We start from the raw sequence: 23,099 nt of genomic DNA on the forward strand, positions 1-23,099 counted from the left end.
TTACCGATTCAGTAAATACCGAATCTTAACGATTCGGTATTTTTTACCGAAAAATTATCTACATAGCATTTACCGATTTGAAAATACCGAATCGGTAAAATTCGGTATTTTCGAATCGGTAAATGTCAATTACCTACATCTAGCCCTTATTATCTTTTGCACTGTTTGAGAAGGGAATCTGTAATGAGGCATAAAAAAAAGCAGTCAAAGTTGAATGCACTGTTTGCAAAGTTGATTCCTGTGAAGTCTCCTCCGTTGATGCCTCTTCCTGTGATTTCACTTTCTGTGATGTCATAAATTATGCTAATTAGTACTCACTTGTAACAATTTCTAAAACTGAAACCTCTGTTCCACACTTGTCTGCTGACGAAAGGAAGCAGCTTAATACTGGTGCAGCATACGAAGCCTTGTGTTGCCCAAACTAATGAGAACTGGAAATAATTTCCAATCCAATTGCAAATCACCGCACATTGCCATCTATTAGTGTATATTTCCACTCGCCTGTGAGTGCAACAAGATATTGCCTGCCCACAAGAATTACGAGATAAAAGCATTTGTTTAAGCATTCGTTTTTATCATTTAGTATGTCTCAATGTTTTCACAGTTTTACAGGTTTGGTAATAATAATACAATTATATAACATTATGATAAATATATGCATTGTTATGACAGACAGCATAATGAGTATAATTTTCACACTGCTGCAGTTTATTCAGATCACACAAAACCTACAATGCCTGACACTTTGCAACAGTGTTCCGCTATTCACGAATGAGAACAACTGCTGATGCGGTCCATAAGAAAAGGCACTGATTTAAAATAGTTTTTTTGTTTAGAGAAATAAATCAGCCAATCACAAAAAGGGACTGCGAAAATGCATACACAAGCATCAGTGCACTTGGTCTCCCCCCTGAGCAAGGCATCAGGTGGAAAATGTGATGCTTCTAACTCTCCCTCCAGACACCATTACTGTTGTGACACTAATGTTCTGCTGCGTCAACATGTGAAAATGGCTACCGTTGTTTAAATCTCCATGTTTGACTTGCGTGGAAAAAATAAAAATTATAACATAACATATTTGTGTTGTTTCCGAAATGTGACATTGAACTGATGCCTTGTCAAACAAGATGGCATTATTCATGGTATGCAGAAAAAAATGCAGGCTGTCGATAAGACGTGGACGTTCAGTGTACAAGAAAGACTGAACTTACAGGAACCCTACAACCAAACATCATGCCTTTGACTGCTCGCCGCACAAGTTAGCGCCTGAAAGGTTACACACCCACCACTTGCGTTTATGACGAGGTTGCGGGCACAACATGGTACAGCTGCTCTGACCTGCCAGCATTGCAAGTAGAAACAAGGTCTGCAATCATTATTTGATAAGCATTCACATAGCAAAGTTTAGATGCACAACTCCCAGAATTCCAGATCTCTTGAGTATAAACCGAGGTGACAGTTAAGTTTGGGTCCAGCAGAAGATGGACTTGTTGCCTCGTTCTTCAGATTGTTGACAAATGCAATATGTTTACACAGTCTTAGCAAGGTAGTCCTTCTCTGCTGTGTCGTCGTCTGGCTCAGGAGTTGATGGCACAGGGTTTAGCTCGACTTCCTCCTGTAGTGTTTCTGCCTTTGCTCGGTTGTTTAAGTCTCTGACATACGGAACCAGATTTCGCCAACTTTTCCCTGCAATGTATATAGGGAAGGTGCTGTTAAGTATAACGGAGAAAGCATGGTGTGACCTTCTTCTGTAAACTCTTTTTCTACAGTATGCACTTTGTCTCTCCCGCAGCACATTAGCCATTCTCATGCAACCTCTTCTTTTCTCAACCTTAGGTTGCAGGCATACTGTTCAGCCAAGAGTACGAAGGCAAAGACACTTTTTTCGTCCTGCTGCGTCTATCATTAAATGCCTACTTTCCAGGAAACCCTATTCCTCCATTCCTGGATGAACCTAGACTTACTTTCATTTTGTGCTCTTGAAATTGTTTCAGACTTGAAATCCCCCAATGTATTTTTCTAGAAAAGCAAACATACACTGAACCATTTTTAGACGTAGCCCAACAGATGTTAGCCTATGGATGCACTAACCTCCCTTGCACCCTAACATATGTTTTTAAATGAAGGATGATTGAGTGAACTGAAAAATGTATTGAAAGACATCCAGAACAAACCCTTTTGTACTGCAGCTTTATTGAACTCAGTCTAGTCAACATCTTAAAACGGGGGTGGTATTCACAAGACATTCTGAGCTAGTGGAGGCTGATTACACAACTTAAAAAATGTACATTCACAGTCACAAGTGCTATATAAAATAATATAGAAATACTTCTTATTAAAAAAACACTATCTAGTAATTGTTCAGTATTAAAACTCCACAATTTTCCAATAGTATGATCCCAAACCATCTTCATGATTAATGATATAAATATACTTTATATGTCTTTACGAAGTCCAACAGCAATTAGGAACTTTTTGCTATCAGGTGTATCACCTAAAGCTTGGAATGTTTTACAGTAGCTCTTTTTCACATTTGGTCCCTTATATGCGAAAACCATTACAGTGCAAAATGTGAAATGTACAGTAGAATTAATAATGATGAGTCAGCATGGGAAGCAAAGGCGGCCATCTTTGAGAGGTGACCTGTACCATACTGTTTCTGCCTTTAGATTTTTCCTTGTGCAGAGATAAAGGGAGGCTAGCTAGGCTTTATGTCAGGAGACTCCTTGGAACCACTTCTTGCTCTAACTGCAATCACATCAATACCACTACACCGAAAAGAAAAGAGAAACATTTTCATTTAATTTCAGGCACATATTGGCATTAACAAGAAAGAATGAAATAAGTCTTTTCGAAAGGACAAGAAAACGAACCTAGATATGGCCCTCTTTCCTCACCTCTGGAAGGGCGTACAGTGGCACTGAGGGTACGTTTGATCCCATCGCATTCCCCTGGGTCCTCATTGATTATCCCCAGGTTGGTGTTCCAGGTGGTCCAGTTTACTTCATCCACTCTGAAGGGAGAGGAAATAAGACCTCAACCAAACTGCGGTGCCAAGAAAAAGCTACGAAGATCATTAACATTTAAGTGATTAGGGCTCAATTTACTGAAGAGTTTTATAGACTTTAAACAGTCCTAATTCTGTGGTACAATGGGATTGCTATTGCTTAAGTCAGTGGTTCTCAAACTGAGGTCCTAGGACCACTGGGGGCTGCGAGGCGTACTCAGGGAGCCCGGGAGTGTGTTATAAAATAAAAAAATATTAATACTAATACATTTAAAGTAATGAAGTATATACAAATGTAGAGGCAAAATTGAAAAAGTGAAAGCTTTGTCTATATTGGATCGAATTTTTTTTTAATTGTTTGGTGTATGCTTGTTTTTGTATTTTTATGTATTGTTTTGACGTTCAAAGAATACAAATTCCTTAGGCTAGGTAAGAAAAGGTCCCAGATTCCAGTAATGATTCAATGGGGGTCTACAGAAATTAAAAGGTTAGGTATCACTGGCTTAAGCAATTCTTACATCTTTTCACTTTTCACTTTCCACTCTTAAGATTAAACTATGGTTACAAAGTATGTTCCTTGTTACATCTAGTTTTAAGACTATGGGCCTTATTTAGAGTTTGGAGGAGCAGGCCATCGGTCTAAAAAGTGACTGCTGAGGTTGTATCCCAAATTCTGAACAAGTAGGACGTGAAGTGCACTGTATCTAGACCCAAGTAGGACAGAGTGTGTTTATTAATCCATGTAAACCTTGAACACATTAGAAACGTGCCATCTCCTAATGCACCCATAGATTGATGTGTCCATTCTGCTTCCTGCAAAGCAGATATTCATTCATCTGGCCACTGGACAATAGGCGATGTCTGGAGATGCATGCAAAACCTCTTGCCTGCCTGGTCAGTTTTTGTTTTGATCTCCTTAGTCTTACTTTCATGGTGTCCCCTGACATAACTTTATCTGCAATGTTGACCCCTGAGAACTGATCAATCAATCAATCAATCATGACACTTGTAAAGCGCACTACATACCCGCGAGGGTCTCAAGGCACTGTGGGAGGGGGGGTTTGCTGCTACTGATCGACTGATCGAAGAGACAGGTGTTGAGGGGGCCAGTAGGTCTTGGGTCTGCCGTAGGTTGGTGGGGAGGGTGTTCCAGGTCTTGGCAGCGAGGTGGGAGAACGGTCTGCCGCCCGAGGTTGCTCTTCGGATGCGGGGGACTGTGGCAAGGTCGGCGGAGCGGAACTGGTGGTTGGTTGTGTAGAAGCTGAGTCGTCTGTTGAGGTATACTGGTCCGGTGTTGTGGAGTGCCTTGTGTCCGTGGGTGAGGAGCTTGAAGGTTATCCTCTTGTTGACAGGAAGCCAGTGCAGGTCTCTCAGGTGGGGTGTGATGTGGCTTCGGCGTGGGATGTCAAGACTCAAACGTGCCGATGCGTTCTAGGTGCATTGCAGCCATCTCAGGAGCTTGGCCGACGTTCCTGCGTGGAGGTCGTTTCCATAGTCCAGCCGGCTGGTGACGAGGGCCTGGGTGACCGTTCTTCTCATTTCGGTGGGGATCAACTTGAAAATCCTGCGGAGCATTCGGAGGGTGTTGAAGCAGGATGAGGAGACGGCGTTGACCTGCTTAGTCATGGAGAGGGTGGAGAATAGAATGACCCCTAGGCGTCGTCCCAGGCTAAAAGGGTGGGCCGAGGATGAGGAACTCCGTCATGTCCGAGTTCACCTTCAGTCAGCTGTTCCTCATCTATTCAGCGACGGCCTTCATTCCTGCTGTAGGGCGACATGGGCAAGGGGTGCCATGTAGATGTTGAACAGCATCGGGCTGAGGGAAGAGCCCTGGGGTACGCCGCAGATGATCTTGGTGGCATTGGAGTGGGAGGGGGGGGAGGTGGACGCTCTGAGTTCTGCCGGAGAGGAAGGATGTGGTCCAGTCCAGGGCCTTCTCTTGGATCCCAGAGTCGTGTAGGCATGTTCGTAGTGTGCGGTGGCAGACCGCGTCGAAGGCGGCTGATAGGTCCAGGAGGATGAGGGCCGCTGTTTCTCCGTTGTCTAGCAGGGTCCTGATGTCATCGGTGGCGGCAATGAGGGTGGTTTCGGTGCTGTGGTTGCTGCGGAACCCGGACTGGGACGGGTCCAGGATGCTGTTCTCCTCGATGTAGCGGGTCAGTTGTTTGTTGACGATTTTCTCGGTGACCTTCACCGGGAAAGGGAGCAGGGAGATGGGTCGTAAGTTCTCGAGGTCCTTGGAGTCCGCCTTGGGTTTCTTGAGTAAGGCGTTGATCTCTGCGTGTTTCCAGCTTTCCGGGAAGGTTGCTGTCTTGAAGGAGATGTTGATTACTTTCCGGAGATGGGGTGCGATGGCTGTGCTGGCTTTGATGAAAATGTGGTGAGGGCATGGGTCTAATGGTGATACGGAGTGGATGGTGATCATGATCTCGCTGATGTCCTCGTTGTTGAAACTGGTCCAGGAGAGCAGGTGGTTGATGCAGGTGGTGGTCGTGGGGGTGGTGGTTTTCGGGGCGGTCGTGGCGTTGAAGCTGTCATGGATGTTGCCGATCTTGCGGTGGAAGAAGGTGGCCGGAAAGTCGCACGAAGGCGGGATGTTGTTGGTGTTGGAGATAGGGGTTGGAGAGTTCCTTCACAATGTGGAAGAGCTCTTTGCTGTTGTGTGCGTGGTTATCTAGGCGGTCTTTGAATGAGGCCCTCTTGGCGGATCTGAGGAGGTGATGGTGTCTGCGGGTGGCGTTCTTGTGGGCTGCGTAGCTGTCTGGTGTTCGTTCTCGGAGTCAGTTCTTCTCCAGTTTTCGGCATGTTCGTTTGGAGGCCTGGAGGTCTTCGGTGAACCAGGTGGCTTGGTGTGGCTGTTGCGGGGTGTCTTGAGCGGGGCGAGGGTTTTGGCGCAGTCGTCGATCCATTGTCTGAGGTTGCGGGCGGCGGTGTCGGGGTGGGTGGAGTCAGCGGGTGGGCTCTGGGCGAGGCTGGTGGTTGCAGTGGTAGTCGGTCCAGTGGCGTTTGGTGGTGTGGTTGAAGGAGACGGGGTTTGCGGTGAAGATGGGATCAAGCATGTGGCCAGCGGCGTGGGTGGGTGTTGTCACGAGCTGTCCGAGATTGGCTAGGTTGTCGATCAGGGTGGTGGAGTTACTGCTGTTGTTGTTCTTGAGGTGGAAGTTCAGGTCCCCGAGGAGGACGTAGTCCGTGGAATCGAGGGCGTGTGTGCTGATGAAGTTGGCAATGGAGTCGCTGAAATGTGGTCGAGGTCAGGGTGGTCTGTAGACAAGGGTTCCTCTGAGGGTGGTGTTGGGATCGGTGTGGATCTGGAAGTGCATGTGTTCGGCGGTGCTGAGGGTGTCGTCGGTGTTGATCGAGACTCTGAGGGTGTTCCTGTGGACGATGGCGATTCCTCCTCCTTCTCAGTTGGTACGGCCCCTGCGGGTGATCTTGTAGCCTTCCGGGATGGCTATGGCGATGTCAGGTGCTGAGGCGGGGTTCAGCCAGGTCTCCGTCAGAAAGGCAACGTCTGGGGAGGTAGAGTCGAGTAGGTCCCAGAGTTTGACGCCATGTTTGCGGGCGGAGCGGGTGTTGAGGAGGGTGCATCAGAGGTGGTTGGGTTCTGTGGTTGGCGGTTTGGCGGGCCGGATGCTGGTGAAGCTGCAGTTCCGGAAGGTGAAGGCTCCTTGGGTGTGCTTCGGGGTGGCCCGGTAGCAGGTGTGTTCTCGTCCGGGGTTGAGTGCATTGAGGGTGCTGGCATCGTAGCGGAGTCGGGCATTGTGGTGTTCGCGGGGACCGGGGGTTCTGGCGCTGGACGCGGTCCAGGCGCGGACGGGCACAGATGAGCTTGCGGCGCGGCCGCGCAGCGGCAGCCATAAGAAGGGGAGGTGGGAGGGAGGAGAAGCTGGAGGAGCAACTGGGAGGGGGTATCGGACTAATTGGAGTGGGGGGGCAGGGCCGCAGGGGATGTCGCGGCGGGAAGCGGGACCGGGGACAGAGGTAAAACGGGCACAGAGGGACAAAAGGAGAGCAAATACATTAAAGCAAACAATACTCAACACCAGGGGCACAAAGAACAGGCACAATAAAGCGGGGGACGCAGCGGCGGGAAGCAGGACCGGGAACAGAGGCACAGTCTGGTGGTGCTACACAGCGTGGGGAGCGACCTGCCTGGAGGTAGAGTCCAGGGTCGCTCCCTTCACCGCGCAGCGGCCGCCATAAGAAGTGGAGGTAGGAGGGAGGAGCAGCTGTTAAGGGGGAGCGGAATAATGGGAGCGGGGGGGCGGGCCGCAGGGGACAGCGCAGCGGGAAGCGGGACCGGGGACAGAGGCAAAACGGTCACAGAGGGACAAAAGAAGAGCAAATACAATAAAGCAAACAATACTCAACACCAGGGGCACAAAGAGCAGGCACAATAAGCGGGCACATGCGCAAAGCAAGCGCGGCAAATAAACGGCAGAAAAGCAAACCTAAGGCCTACCACTGGTACCAGGGATGAGGCGCAAGTGGTAGCCTGCGGGTGGAGGCGGGCCTCGAACTCGGTATCAGCAGGGCTGGTGCACGGGCTCAGTCTGATGGGGCTACGTGGCGTGGGGAGCGACCTGCCTGGAGGCAGGGTCAAGGGATTTTTGACCCCTGAGAACTGATCTGATTTGGAAGTAGCAACCAAATCAGATATCCTGAAGGTGCCAAAGAATGTAAGTGAATGAGCCAGGCTACAGAGAAAGGTCGCATATTGTGAAAAACATATGATTGGCAGTTTGCCTATGATATCTGACAGACTTTATGCATCAACTGGACTCCTAGAAGCCTGCATAGCCAGTACAATGCACTCTCATCCTTTTATCGCTTTCCTGACGCTAAAATCCTTTGTAGGGACTGTCATACTTATGAGGCCAGCATAGAAAGCAATAGCTGACATCTACTTCCTAATCAGCCTAACAGATTTGCCACATTCCTTCTGCTTTACCATGAATTTTAAGACCCCTCCTGCATCACTGAACTGTTTCATCCTGCTGCGTGAGTCAAAAGTTGCATCATACCAGAGGGGCGTGGCTAGCAGCCGGCAAGATGGCTGTGTGCTAGAGAGGCTCCGGCGAAGCGGGACCCTCCCGGCAAAATCCGTCCACTAATCCGATGCCTTGCTGAGTTTAAGGACACTCTGCGAATGCCGGCGACCAAGCGGCTGAGCCTACAGACGACCCGGTAACAATCGGTTGCTGCATCCTGGAGTTGCGGGGGTGACGTGGTCTCGGCCTGCACCGCAGCGGAAGCCGGGACCTCGATTGCTCCAAGGCCCCGGGCGGACATGGAGGGGAACGGGCACAGAGGCGGCGGCATGCACCGACGCCCGGACTTGGATCCTGCTATTGGTGCCGCGGACATCCGGAAAGCTCCGTGTGCGTCCTGTGCCACAACAGCCGGAGCGGGGCCCGAGAGAACTACACGCGGTGATCCCACCCCTCCGGACCAACGAGGCAGTGGGGAGCACTGGTGAGCGAGGGGGCCTGGTGGAAGTGACGGGGCCGTCGTGAGGCCTGACTGCAGCGGTAGCGGGGGCGGCTTTCAAGACCTGCTGGACCCCCCCCCCCCCTCGAGACAAATCCAAAGGCCGGATCTCGGCATGGTGGCGGCCCCGGAGTGATCGGAGCTCCGAGACTGCACTGGCCATTAAAAAAAAAAAGATATATACTGCACAAACCCGGCGTAACCTGCATCAGCCCCGGAACCCGACCCCCCCCACAGAAGCCTAACGGGGAACATCATTTTCGCAGCATTGAGCCCGCATTCAACTGGGTGGCGTTATCAGGCCCACCCTTCCTATTGGTCTCGAATACCCTGCTGCTTGCCGAGGATTGCCCCCCCCCCCCCCGATTTCGGGGGAAATACTGGAAACGGGGGTCATAAAGAGTTATCCGCCTACGTAACCTGGCGGTGGGCACGCAACAAGGCCTGGTGCGACACGACTCCCGATAAGGCCCCTAGGCTGATCTTACGTTGCCAACATGTCGGGCAGGGGTGCCAGAAACCAGAACTCCCAGGCAAGACTGGACAAATACGCCTATTCGAAGGTCTTTCCCCCGCTTCCTGCGGGACAGGGAGCAACGGGGGCGCCGCAGGGACAGATGCTGCCGCAAAAGTGACCCTGGAAGATATTATGGCGGCGCTAACCAGCGTACAGACCACAGTATGCTTTATCTCCACTGACGTCTCCTTACTCAGGGCGGACTTTCAAAAAATCACCACTAGGGTCACGTAAGATGAAAAGACGACGAAAACCCTGACCACAGAAACAGCAGCCTTGCAAAAAACCGTGACACGACTAGAGGAAGAAAATAAAGTGTTATTTGACAAGCTGGATGAGTAGGAAGGACGATCGCGACGCAATAATGTACGCATCCTTGGCATTCCAGAAAGTGAGGGCTCGCAAGGGATGGACCTATATGTCGAGGACCTCATTAAAACACGGCTGCAACCGAAGGGACTATCAAATTTCTTCTCCGTAGAACGGGCACACAGGGTGCCGGGTGGCAGGGCCAAACCGGGAGTGCCCCCACGGCCGGTACTAGCCCGTCTGTTCAATTTTCGGGATCGCGACGTGATCCTTCAGACAGCACGCATCTCCCCACAAATTCGCGTGTTAAACTCAGCAATTTCTTCCCTGACTATACGGCTGCTGTCTCCCGGCGCCGTCGCAGTTTCCTTGAAGTGAAGAAGGCACTGAGAGCTCGGGAGGTGCCTTACTCAATGCTATTCCCCGCTAGACTAAGAGTCGTGGCGGAGGGAAAAACCCGAAGAAGCGTATGAATGGCTCGAGGGATGGCGGACGGCGAGCGGCACCCAGCGGAGAAACAAGGATCACCACCGCAGGACTAACGATGAAGCGGCGAACAGTCAGGATCTTTTTCAACAGGATGGCGGCCCCTCGCAGAGAGTGGATGCAGACGGCTTGGGCAATGGATGAACTGGGCCAGTAGGCGACGCACTTAAAACACTTTTCCCCTACTGATTGAACTTTTTTGATTATACCGCTCTTGGACGCTGAGCTGAAGCAGACCCTTCCGGGAATAGGAGGGTGTACCCTCGCGCGGACCTCTTACCCCTTACACGCAAGTACATGTTCTGGGTTGGGAAGAAGCACTCTGCTGAGTTGGGGTGGCGGGCAGTTGAAAGTTCGTTAGGCAGGGAGGTGGGTGGGCTCCAGGGTTTGGGTTCTTTTTGTTTTTTGTTTCTTTGTTGCAGTTTTGTTTAACGCTGGCAAGACAGCGTGGTCTCTACAACTTGACTGGTCCCGGCCTGACATGGCACACTCGCTACCCCCACATACATCCCACACCCCCGATGGCTACCGACACACGCCACACTAATATAGATAGTGTGACCCCTATGAAACCGCTTACACTGTTGATGTGGAATGTGCAGGAATTGGGCGACAAAATTAAGCGTGGGTTGGTGTTAAGGTCACTAAAGCAACAGGCCCCCACTCTGGCACTCCTACAGGAGACTCACCTCACGGGTTCGGCATGCAGGGCGATGGATAGATGGGGGTACAAAATGATAGTGCATTCGGAATTCACCACTGGGTCAAGGGGCACAGGTATTTTACTGCGAAAAAACTCACAATTTTTAGTCATACACACTAAACACGACGATCAGGGACGATTTGCAGTGGTACATGGTCAGTGGGAAGGCAGACTCCTTAATGTGGTGTCGGTCTATGTTCCTCCCGCGCTACACACGGTGGCACTCCCGGCCCCTTGTGAATTCATCTTATCTCTTCCGGAGGCAGACCTCCTCATTGAGGGTGACTTTAACGCAGCAATGGATGAAGAGATGGTCCGACACCCAGTGCAGCAGCAGCCATCGGGGAGTTCCCGCCTACAGAGTTTTGCAGAGGCGTTAGGCCTAGTAGATGCATGGAGACAACAGCACCCAGAGACGAAGCAATACACTTTCAACTCCTCTGTTCACAACAGTCTCTCACGCATAGATTATTTTTTGACTTCTGAGTCCTGCCTACCGCACATACCTGACGTAGCTATAAGACCCAAGGGGGTATCAGACCGTTCACTGATTGTGTTGACTTATGCCTCACATCACACCACCCACAAACGACTTTACCCTATTTACCCAGGATACCTGCGGGTCCCTCAGGTGCGGAAGGAGTTATGCCAGACTACAAAGCATTTCTTTACTGAAAACATAACCTCAGTCACCTCCGCAACCACCTTCTGGGAGGCATACAAGACAGTACTGCGCGGGCAGGCCATAGCTGCGATCACAGGTTTCAAGCGATCCAAACACCTGGAACTAACGACTTTAGAGCACGAACTACAATTAGCAGACACCGCACACTCCAATGACCCCACACCCGAAAACACACAAACTCTAGATTTAAAACAACAGCAGCATAGGGAATATCTTAGGCAAGAGACAAAGGCGTCCCTGGCAGCGACTAGGCACAGAATATACGAAGTGGGCAACAAAGCGGGGAAGTTATTGGCCTGGCTTGACAGGAAAGAGCGTAGCTCCAGAACGATTGCATGTTTACAGACGGCGGATAGCCAGGTTGTATCAGAACCCGGCGCCATAGCACATACACTAGCAGAGCACTTCCGGACGGTATACACCTCCTCTTCGAGCGCCACACTGGCGGACGCAGAGGATCTATTGCAAGCCATAGAGATGCCGAGCCTGGACTCGGAGGCTATGGCAGAGTTGGAGTCTGACCTAACCTTAGACAAAATAGGCACGACCATTAAATCCTTGCAGTCCGGAAAAGCATTAGGACCCAACGGAATTCCAGTAGAACTTTACAAACGCTTGGCGGAGTCCCTCGGCCCGCACCTACTTGCAATGTATAATGATAGTCGCGCCCAAGGTATATTACCAGTGGACCAACGAACGGCCACGATTGTGGCGATTCTTAAACCCGGCAAGCCCCCTTCGGAATGTCACTTGTACCGTCCAATATCATTGCTCAATGCGGAAGTTAAAATTCTAGCTAAATTACTCGCTAATAGGCTACAGGCACACTTGCTCGATTTAATTCATCCGGACCAGTCCGACTTTATGCCCAACAGGAACACTGCACTCAATCTTCGACGTCTGCATAGTGTTTTGGCTAGGAGGCATTTACTAACTGAACCTTCGGCAGTCCTGTCATTGGACGCAAAAATGTCGTTCGACATGGTGGAATGGGGGTATCTCTTTGCAGCGCTTCGGCGCTTAGGTTTCGGCCCGAACTTCTATGCATGGGTTCGGCTCCTCTACACGGCTCCAGTGGCACATGTAGCGGCCAACGGTCATTTGTCAGGGACAATACCGCTAACGAGGGGGACTAGACAGGGATGACCATTGTCTCCACTCCTGTTTGCATTAGTGTTGGAGCCCCTGGCGGCCAGGGTCCGGTAAGCCCCGTTACTGTGAGGGGTACGTTGGACGGAGGACTGGGAGGACCACATCTCCCTCTACGCCGATGATATCCTGATATATCTCACAGACCCTGAGGCTCGTTACCAGCTCTCCTTGAGATCTGCCACACTTTCGGGCCCATCTCCGGATATAAAATCAATTGGTCCAAGTCAGTTCTATACCCCTTGAGTGGTCCAAACCCTAGGCTCCCCACAGATTGTCCCTTAAAGCTCGCTCGAGACTCCTTTAAATACTTGGGCATTAACGTTACCACTGACCTGGCCGCATTCCTCGACAACAATTTGACCCCCCCCTCCCCGGAGCGCCTGCTAAGGGATGTGGTCCATTGGCCAGCTCTACCCCTGACATTACTGGGGAAAGCAGCATTATTTAAAATCATGGCCCTGCCCCGCTTCTTATACGCACTAGAAAATACACCCTTCCCAGTGCCATTGCAATATTTTAAACAGGTGGCGGCTCTGGTGTCCACGCTCTTATGGGATAACAAACCATCACGTGTTGCACCGACAAAGCTGCACCATAGCTGGTATGAAGGCGGAATAGCGCTCCCCACTGTCCAATTTTACTATTGGGCGGCTCATCTTAAGATCATTAACCAATGGCTTCACGTCCCCCACACAGACCCGGCATTTATGGCTGATCGAGCACAACTTGGGACGGACAATATGTTAGCGGCCCTATACAACCTGAAACGTGCACAGTTGCTAGAAGGGCCAACGCGACACACAGTCACATTATGGTGTATGGCGCAGGCCCGTCTGGGGTGGAAGGGGGTCATTACCAAACTTACCCCACTCTGGAACTCGAAACAGTTCGACACACTTCGGAATAGTAAGGTATTCTGGCACTGGGATGCCATTGGTATTTCCACAGTGAGCGACCTCTGGGAAGGAGGAGCGGTCATTCCCTTCGATAGGCTGCAGCAACAGTACGAACTGGCACCCACCGAAACATTTCGCTACCTACAAATCCGCCACGCTCTCATGACACTCCTACCGCAGGACACTGATATACCCGAGGTCTCCCCTCTGGAGGATAGACTCCTTACAGATTTCATGCAAAAACGAGCCATATCACTCACGTACCGTAAGTTGCTCAATAACATTCCTGATCCCACGACATCCCTAAAAGATAAATGGGTCGCAAATATTCAGGACATGGTCGAGACGGAGTGGCAGGAGGCCCTGGCCTTGCCCCGTGAGGTGGAAATCCCGGCTAGACATAGATTGGTGCAACTCAAAATTCTTCACTGTTCCTACCTCACTAGGCCTACACTTTATAAAATTGACAGAGCGCAACACCCATATTGTCTACGCGGATGCGGGGAGGAGGGTAGTTTTTTCCATACTGTTTGGGACTGTTCATTTATGGTGGATTATTGGCGCAAAGTCCTTCGTACGATATCCCAGACCCTACACGTCTCTTTATTACCTGAGCCGAGGAGATGCCTCCTTAACATATGGGAACCAAATGATCTGACGAGACATGGCCAAACTTGGGCGACACTGGGCTTCATGGTTGCAAAAAGCAACATAGCACAAAAATGGGGAGCCATTGACCCACCACTATTAGAGTCTTGGTGTAGGGACATGGATGTCATAATGATCACGGAAAGAACGGTTTATGTTAACAGGAATTGCCCTGGGAAGTGGACAAAGGTGTGGTCGGCCTGGAACACTTATAGAGGGGACATATGCGAGCCTATTACTGATGTAGATGACTCTGATGATGATGAAACGGGGGATGATTAATCAGGTGGGATTTGGGTTGTTGTACCTCAGATTGTTACTAAATACCAGAAATGTGACTCTGCAGTGGTATAGTCATTGCCGGATTTGTCGTATTAAATGTGATGTAGACCTTTTTTTTATATGAAGACAGCTGTTATTTTACATGTTGTAAAACCAATAAAAACATGTTTAAAACAAAAAAGTTGCATCATACAGCTGCCACTCCACTTCATACGCAGCTTAGTCCTTAGGGCGAGAGATGCAGCAAGCAAGTGCTCTCACTCTGCCAACGAGACAAGGAATTGGCTAGTGTGTTCTTTATCACCCATACATGCTTGCTAGTAAAATACACATTGGAAACCAGATATCTATGGATTGATGCTTTCAGTAGACCAAGGACAAAGGGGCACTCTGGACTTTGGTTATTGATGTCACCACTATGGAATTGCTGTCCAACCAAAAACACTTTCTAAAGCATTTCCCAGTTGTAGGATCTATGAGACCAGTAATTTTGTCCTCAGTCACGAGCCAAAGTACAAAGAGGCAGTTCTACTGGTCTCGCAGTGTTTTAAGCCCCCACCAGGTACTCGCTGATGACATCATACATCACATGGAGATGGGGTCGGACCTGGTGCCTCACAAGAACTGTCCACCAGATGAGGGGCTTCCCCACCAGATGAGGATCTTCCCCCCACCCCACCGATTGTCCACGATATAGAGAGTATTCCTTCTGCTCCTGCCTGAGGAGCAAATTATAATGACCTTTTTTTATGCGTGAGGTTCACCGCTTCATACTCTTGTTTTGTGAGTCAGCAAACATTGTTGTGGCCTTTGGTGTTTGGGGGTGTAATACTTTGTGTGCATAGCCACTCTTTGGACACTTCCATTTTCCACATGGAGTCATTATTAAATTCAGATACCTTCCGAGCCTGACTTTTCCACTCCCATTATAATCTGATCGGGTAACCCAGTGAACCTCAGGACCTGGGTATTGTTTAGTACAATCAACATAGTGCTGTTGGTAACTTAGTCAGTTTGGAAAAACAATATTTCTTAAAGGTAAACCAGAAGCCTTACTCAACATGAGAAGAAAAAAAAGAAGACAGCACAACCAGAAAGCAGATTACTGTAAAAGGCAAGTGTTAAGGTGCAAAGACATGAAGTTTGTGCAGAGTGACATGTAGAATGTAGGGTGATACATAAAACACAATAATAGTTCACAGTGCTCAAGCAGCCTGCATGCTGCTCTGTCAGGTATAACTGAGTGCACAATCCTCATCAAGAAGGGCAACTACAGGGTTTTCTTAGAAGTCCAATGGGGAGATTAGGCTTCAGTACAGAAAGTTGGAGACCCAAGTAGTTGTGGTTGCTTAGAACCATCAGAGAGGGTCTTCATCAGGATGTGGGGAAGGGCAACCTGTGTAAAGATGACAGGGAATTGTCAGAATGGCCAAACCTGGTGTGCTATTTAAAAATGGTGCCTAGTTGATATAGAAGCTCACCTTGAGTCGCATGAATAAACCTTTCCATGAAGGTAGTCCTATGCAATTAATGAGACAGCAATCTTGCTTGTTAAAACCAAGTTCTAAATATAAAATTAGTGGATCAGTATAAGGCTAACCAAACGTGTATGAGTGGTGCCAAATTCACACTCTCCTAGGAGCACACTGCACAACTTTCTCGAAACGATGTGGAGATCCTTCCAAATAATTTATTGTGATGGGCCAAAAGCGGGAAAGAATCACAATAAATATTCTAGACAATAGGAAAATATATAATTTGTCCGTCCTCATGTAACGTAACTGGCGCTATGTAAAGCGCTGTGATACCCGATTCGGTTCGGGTCTAGTTCGCGCTATATAAAACACTGCAAAAAAAAAAAAAGAGGGTAGTTTAAAGGTATTTTAAGGCACCTTGTATGCAGGCAGGAAAACACTAATCAAATTAATACAAACAGTGTGGGGACCCTTCCGAATTATTTTACGGGAGTCAATCAATCAGGTTGTACTTGTAGAGCACGACTTATCACCTGGGAGGGTATCCACACACTGTGCTACAATTTTCAGTTGAAAAGCCAGGTCTTGAGTCTGCTCCTGAAGGTCAGTGAGGGTGTGGTGCAGAGGTAGAGAGGGAGAGTGTTCCAGCCTTTGGTGGGGGAAGAGTGCCCTCTGGAATGGCAGAGACGAATGGCAGAGACGATAAGTGGTATCTGTCAGAGGACAAGATGAGCTGGGCGGAGATTCCTGGGAGGTCAGTGGAAGTGCAGCCGGTGGTTGAAGTGCGCAGGTCCTTGCTCACGAATGGCTTTGTAGGTGCAGGTCAGAAGCTTAAGGGGCATCTCTTCTAGACGGGAAGCCAGTGGGAGTCTTTCAGGTGCTGGGTAATGCAGGTCCTTTTGGGCAGGTGAGGATCAGTCTGGCTGCTGTGTTGTGGATAGCCTGGAGTCTTTGCATCAAGTTGGTGGTGGTGCCTGCTTCGCATGCATTGCTGTAATCCAGTTGTCTGGTGATGAGGGCTTGCGTCACTGTTTTTCTGGTGCTGGTTGGGTGGAACTTGAAAACCTTACGCAGCATTTAGAGTGTGTGGAAGCAGGCAGAGGAGATGGGGTTGACCTGATGTTTCATGGAGAGTTTACTGTCCAGCACAATGCTGCGGTTGCAGGCAAGATCTTTCGGCGCAGGGGTGGGACCAAGGTCCCCCGGCCACCTGGAACTCACAAGGCATTATGCACTGGAATACTCCAGGTCTTGCCCTAAGGCAAAGATCTCGTCCGATGGCGCCACCATGTTGAAGGAAGGAAATTCCCCCACCGGATTGGGGTGCACGCTCACACAGCACGGGGGAATCCTTTAATCTCCTGCAAGAAGAATGCTCTCCACTCAGCCTGTCCTCTGCAGCATTGGCAGAGCGGCTGCTTGCAGTAAGCATTTCTCAACTGTTTCCCTGCCGGCATTTTGCTTATATTAGATTCCTCCTAGACAAACTCATTCTTTTGTCCGTTATACTTAGTTTGATTTATTTGTTTTGAAGCCCATTCCTGTAAAATAACTTGGAAAGGTCCTCACATAATTCACATTAAATTTATAAGTGTTTCCCACATCCAAGGTGCCTTAAACTACTTTAAACTATCTTTTGGACAAATTATATATTTTCCTTTTGTCTTGAATATTTATTGATTCTTTTCTCTTTTCAGCCCCTTCCTGTAAATTATTTGGAAGGGCTCCCACATGGTGCCTCATTTATGAGAATTGACACATCGCTGCGTGAAAGCAGCGATGCGTCACTTCTCAGTGCGCACTCCTTGCGACATACCTGATGCGTCATATTTAATGTAAGACGTATCATGTCGCAAGGAGTTACAGATATGTCAGTATTTCTGACGTATCTGTAAGCGCAAAAGTGACGCATTGCTGGAGTGTGTCACAAAAGTGACAAAACTCCAGCAATGCGTCTTTTCACATGGGGCGAGCCCCATGTGAAAGTGCTTGCGTCAGTCTTACGCCTGCTGTGAGGCAGGCTCAAGATTTTGACGCAACGGTGTCCTAGAAGTGATGCAGTGAAATCTCATAGATTTCACTGCGTCACTTCTACTAAGCTTTTTGCGGGGAAACGTCCCCCCCTGCATATATTATACCTGACGCAGGTATAATTTAGCGCAGGGGTTTACAAAGTGACGCATCTGCTTAGATGCGTCACTTTGTAAATAGAGCGCAACAGGAGGTTTTACGCTACCGTGACGAATCGGCGGCTTAAAAGTCACGCACTGCCTCATAAATGAGGCCCAAGGCTTCTAGAAAATTGAGCTGTGTGCTCCTAAGTGAGTATGAATTTGGCATCCACTCCTTCTTTTATTTCACATTTGGTGAGTCTGATACTGATTCAGTCCTTTTATATTAAGAACTTTGTTTTGATGAGTAGGCTTGCCATCTAATTAACTCCATAAGGCTTCCTTCGTGGATCTGTTTTTTCATGCTGCTCAAGGTGAGCTTTTGCACAAACTAGGCATCATTTTTAGATAACACACCAGGTGTGGTCCACCAACATGAGGTAATTAAAGCAAAATATATTCACTGAATTGAATGTACAAGTAAAGTGAGACCAGCCCAATCTTAGAAACTATCAAACTATGAGAGACAGATGTGTACTAGTTATGCTTGGGTTCTAGCTGATGACAACAACTCTATGAGCATTAGTTGGAAACATTGGGTTCTTTTCCACCAATCCTAACTTTAGCCTTGCCAACAATTTCTACTCTGAACCAAATATTTAACCCATCCCTAAACCTTACTTACTCTAGTTCTGAGCAATTTGGTAACACTAGATTTACACCTGCCTCCAAACCTGCAGATCACCTGAGGCCACTGAACTAAGCTGTAACCTTAAAACTTAAACATCATCATAATCTCACCCACATCCTAACACTACTTCTAATTTTCACACTAAAACACAACCTATCAACTTACCCCTTTTTCCAATTTTCATATAAATCCTAACTTGCAATATCCATATTCCAATTCTAACACTGAAACTACCTCTCACCTTTCTGCTTATTTTAATTCTAAATCACCTTAAACCACATTCTAACTGTCACACCAAACCTAACTCATCTTTTGCCTTATTAGAATTCTAACACTAAACGTAACTCATTTAAACCATATTCTAAATCTAATATTAACCCTGGCTCTCTCTTTTCCCCTTATCGTAATTCTAACATTAAACCTAACTCACCTTGTACCATATTCTAATTGTAACACCTAACCTAACTCTCACCATTCGCCTTATTGTAAATTGAATACTAAACCTAACCCTGACCTTACTTCTGATTCTAATTGTAACACAAACCATAAATCTTACCTTGCGCCTTATTCTAATTCTAACACTTTAACTCTGAACTCCTATTCTAATTTTAACACGAAACCTAACTCTCACATTACCCCAAATTCTAATTGTACTACTAAACGTGTCTGTTTACCTTTTTTCAAGCTTATCTCGCTTATCAGTCTTTGTTTGATCACAAGATGTTTTCCAAATCATTTCGTTAGAACTATATAGTATCCAAACATATTATTTGAACTTGTCACTGATTACCGATACATGCTTCACTGGACCAGTAGATGGTAGAAAACCCTATATACAAAATGCACTTGAATCCCTAACCAATTCATAAAGTGCACCTAACTTTTTACTTATAGTCCGAATCCAGACTTATTAAAATTGTCTCTGTCTGGCTGTCCGGACTTTTAATAACGACACCACCACTAGACCCCCCACTTTCCACGATCACTACTGCCTTAAACCTAAGGCAAAACCTCCTGGTGGAGGGTGCACAATACAAAAAATGACTCAATGATTACGCACGCACGTGTAGAAAAGCGGGTACCCAGTATATACCGCTGAAGAGAAATCATCTAAATACACGTGTATGAGGGTCATATTTGTTGGGAGATACCAGTTCCTCGACTTGTGAACCCAAGGTTTAAGCAGGACAAGTGATCCTTTCCCCCTTCTGATTATAAAAGTTAACTACGGAGACTGAAAGGATTTTCACTCTACCTCCCCCATCCTCATGATTATACAAGTCTTCTTAAACAACAACCCAGTGGGATATTTTAAAGAGTGAGGTACCTTAGTCAAGATAAGATATATTTTAGGGGAGATTTGTGAGGTGCACAGAAACATGTGTTGCAATTTGATAACTTTGACAAGAATTAGAGCTCCAGAGGGGTACTCGACAGGGTTGCCCCCTGTCGCTGCTCTTTTTCACTCTAGCAATGGAGCCTTTTGCAAATACACTGCAGAGCAATCTGATACGATGGGGTATTCCGTTGGGTCCTATGGTGTACGTATTATCAATGTACGCTGACAATACTCTAGTATACCTTCGTCATCCCAGGGAGGCATCCCGGAACTCCTTCAAGAGTTCACTTCTTTTGGTGCGATTTTGGGCCTTTACCTTAATCCGGGAAGTCTAAGCTCTTCCCTATGGGAAGGCTGAACGATAAAGAAGAAGGGGAATTGCCCATTGTGGGGATGACCTGAATCACAGACTCAGTGCGCCATCTAGGGGTCTGACTGATACATATGCAAGAGGCTTATTTGGAACATAATATGGGAAGATGTGTGGACGGTATCCGCAAATCAGTGAAATTCTGGCGTGACCTGCCCTTATCCCTGATGGGACGAGTTGCCCTAGTAAAAATGGTGGTCCCTGCCGCGATGCTTAAATATAATGCAGAACTCGCTCTACTGCTCACCTCGGGCGTACTTCCTCCAGTTGGACCGTTTTTTGGTTGATCTATTGTGGGGGAATAAAAGGAAAAGGGTAAAGTTGAATACATAACAGAGAATGTGGGAACGGGGAGGACTGGAGGTTCCTAGGATGGATTTCTATTATATGGCAACACAGCACCAACATGCTGTACAGTGGTTTGATGAGTGTGACAACCTGGAAAAATAAGTATGGATGGGTACTCATCAGGAGATTCCTCTCCCAGATCTCCTCATACTGGGATCATGAGTGCCTGAACTGCTCCCGTATATTGTTAGACATGTGGCCTACACCTGGGAATCAGCAGTCAAGGTAGCGGTACGTAAAGCGCCCTATGCCCCTGAAGCCCCACTGTGGGCCGTAGTTCCGTTTGGGCACATAAGCCAAAACAATGTCCATCACCAGGTGGGTGGAAGGAGGTTGTCGGATGCTGGGCGATCTGTATGTGAGACAGCAGTTTCTAACTAGGGAGGAAACGGAATCTGCGTTTGACTTAGGCAGAGGTCAGTACCTCCAGTATGCCACCATCTCGGCGGTGGCATTTGAGATATGGCTGATGTTCCCGGAAGAACCGCCCATAACCGCCACCCTTTAGGCCCTTGTGAACTTGGCCGGAGGCCGTAGACTGGCATCTCATATTTATAGGGCATTAAGAGAGGATCTTGAGGCATGCCCGCTTCCGAACCAAACCAAGTGGGATGCAGTATTAGAAGAGCCCCTAACAGACTCTGAATGGAAAAGAGTACACAAAGGAGTTAAACAGATCAGCTCCAATACCAAATTTAAACTTACACAATTTAGTATTGGTCATCAAACCTGTTTGACTCCGCTAGTGCTTCATAAAATATATCTGAATCGTTCTGCTTGCTGCCCCAAGTACGGACATAGTGAAGCCCCATTCATACACATGTTATGGGAATGCCCAAAGCTGCAACCCTTTTGGGCTCAATAATAGAGCGTTTACGACAAGTAACAGAATGGATGCTACCCCAGTCCATTGGGGAGATACTTTTGGACCTTCTCCCCAGCTCCATGGGGAAGCAGCTTACTCGTAGATTTCTCCAACTGCAACTAGTGCTGGCTAAGAGAAGGATAGCGATTAACTGGATGGGCTCCCAACCTACCAAGGTTGAAAACTGGGCCAAGGATCTAAGGGAATGGGCGACAGCAGAACTAATCAGAATGAAGAGAGTCAGGGGAGAGGAAAAGTTAGAAGAGGATGCCAGAGACTGGTATATGTTGATTTCAGAGGTCCCCATGGGGGAGGCACCCACCACACAAGTTGAATCTGGAGTGGAGGTACAGCAATAAGACACTCTCAAATTGAAAACAGGATAATAACCCTGATGTTAGAAGTAGTCAGATGGAGTGGTACATGGTAGAGGCAGTGAATCTACAAGTGTGTGTCCCAGGAGGGGAGGGGGTGGTTAGTTTGTAGAGTTTTATTGTTATAGTTTGCGTATTGGGAATCCTCTATCCAAACTAAAAGTACTGCAAGTATATACTTTTTCCTAGACAGGAAGGTATCTGTTCTTTTACATTGATTTTTTCTAAGTAGGATGATTTGATAAATGTGAAAACTGCTGAGACTATAATGCATTGTTATTCTGAAAGATTACACTGTACTGGGAATTCTGATATATCTGTACTGTTGTAACAAGTTTGGATGATATAAACTCTCAATATTATATATATTTTTTAAACTTTTACAAGAATAAAAAGTCAAAAAAATGCCATCAGAATTCGTTGTATGGAAACTAGCAGAATTAGAGAACTTTGTAGAAAAAAGAGAGGTGTCAAGATACTTTATCTACAACAGAAAGACACCAAAAGTAATTGTGTGGAGATTAAATTGTGCTTCTACCATTTGTTTTCTGAATTAGTAGGTGGAGCTTTTTCCCTGCCACTTGTTTTGTTCTCATTGCACTTGTCTTTTTCTTTCCTCCCCACATCCTCCAGCTTGCACACGTTTTCTTCCCCGGCGTTACCCATCCTTTTCTTATTATACTGCATTTTGGTTCTTTTTTACTCCTAACCTTATTCCAGCTCTCCCAATGTGGCTCCTGGTACAACACCTTCAATGGGTGCATATCTGTGCATGTGTTGCATATGAAGGATGTAGCATGAGTTCAAGACTCTGCCTGAGTCCAGGGTGCTTTCTTTCCCAGTCGCTTTTGCATGCTCTTTTGAGATAGAGAATTGGATCGGAGCAGTTTCTCTTTGTGGGAGGAGGAGTGTCGCCTCACCTGCTGTGAGAGCAGTGGTACACACAGAATAATAAAAAAGGTCATTACTATTTTATGTGCAACTGGCCCACGCTGTTCAGACGCCAATGTGAGGGTGTGGGTGGGGCAGCTTCCTGCAGATTGCAGAATGACTACTGCCCCAGCCAGTGCCCAGTTTGCATGCCAGATTGTCTGGCTGCATACAGCCGGCCTATCCGACATGTGCACTTTAAACACTACAATCCTATCGCTGTAAAGCAGCTGGGGGATTGCATGCACAGCCCCTAGTCTCAAAATGAGCACGGGGTAGTCTGCTCCAACCAATCTTGGAGTTGCTCTCAGCAGAGAGCAGCTCCAGGATTGATTGCATTTGTACAGTAAGTAACCCCCTTCCTTCCCTTTTATCTATTGGGGAGAGGAGAGCCACGAATCAGAGTGCCATCCCCATTGAT

The 23,099-nt window shown here is 47.7% G+C and overlaps 1 protein-coding gene across 1 annotated transcript in view; it reads right to left on the minus strand.

The window, feature by feature from the left end:
* Window positions 1-929: 929 nt before the first annotated feature.
* The window catches only part of TRPV1 (transient receptor potential cation channel subfamily V member 1), a 544,023-nt gene continuing 521,853 nt past the window's right edge, over window positions 930-23,099 (minus strand). The window contains exons 15-16 of the mRNA XM_078679941.1: window positions 2,898-3,013; window positions 930-1,686 (exon numbers count right to left, since the gene is read on the minus strand). Of these exons, the coding sequence (XP_078536067.1) occupies window positions 1,529-1,686; window positions 2,898-3,013 (274 nt within the window). The 3' untranslated portion in view covers window positions 930-1,528. The remainder of the gene's footprint in view (window positions 1,687-2,897; window positions 3,014-23,099) is intronic.

The sequence above is a fragment of the Lissotriton helveticus genome, chromosome 3_1, assembly GCF_964261635.1.
Source record: "Lissotriton helveticus chromosome 3_1, aLisHel1.1, whole genome shotgun sequence".
NCBI lineage: Eukaryota > Metazoa > Chordata > Amphibia > Caudata > Salamandridae > Lissotriton > Lissotriton helveticus.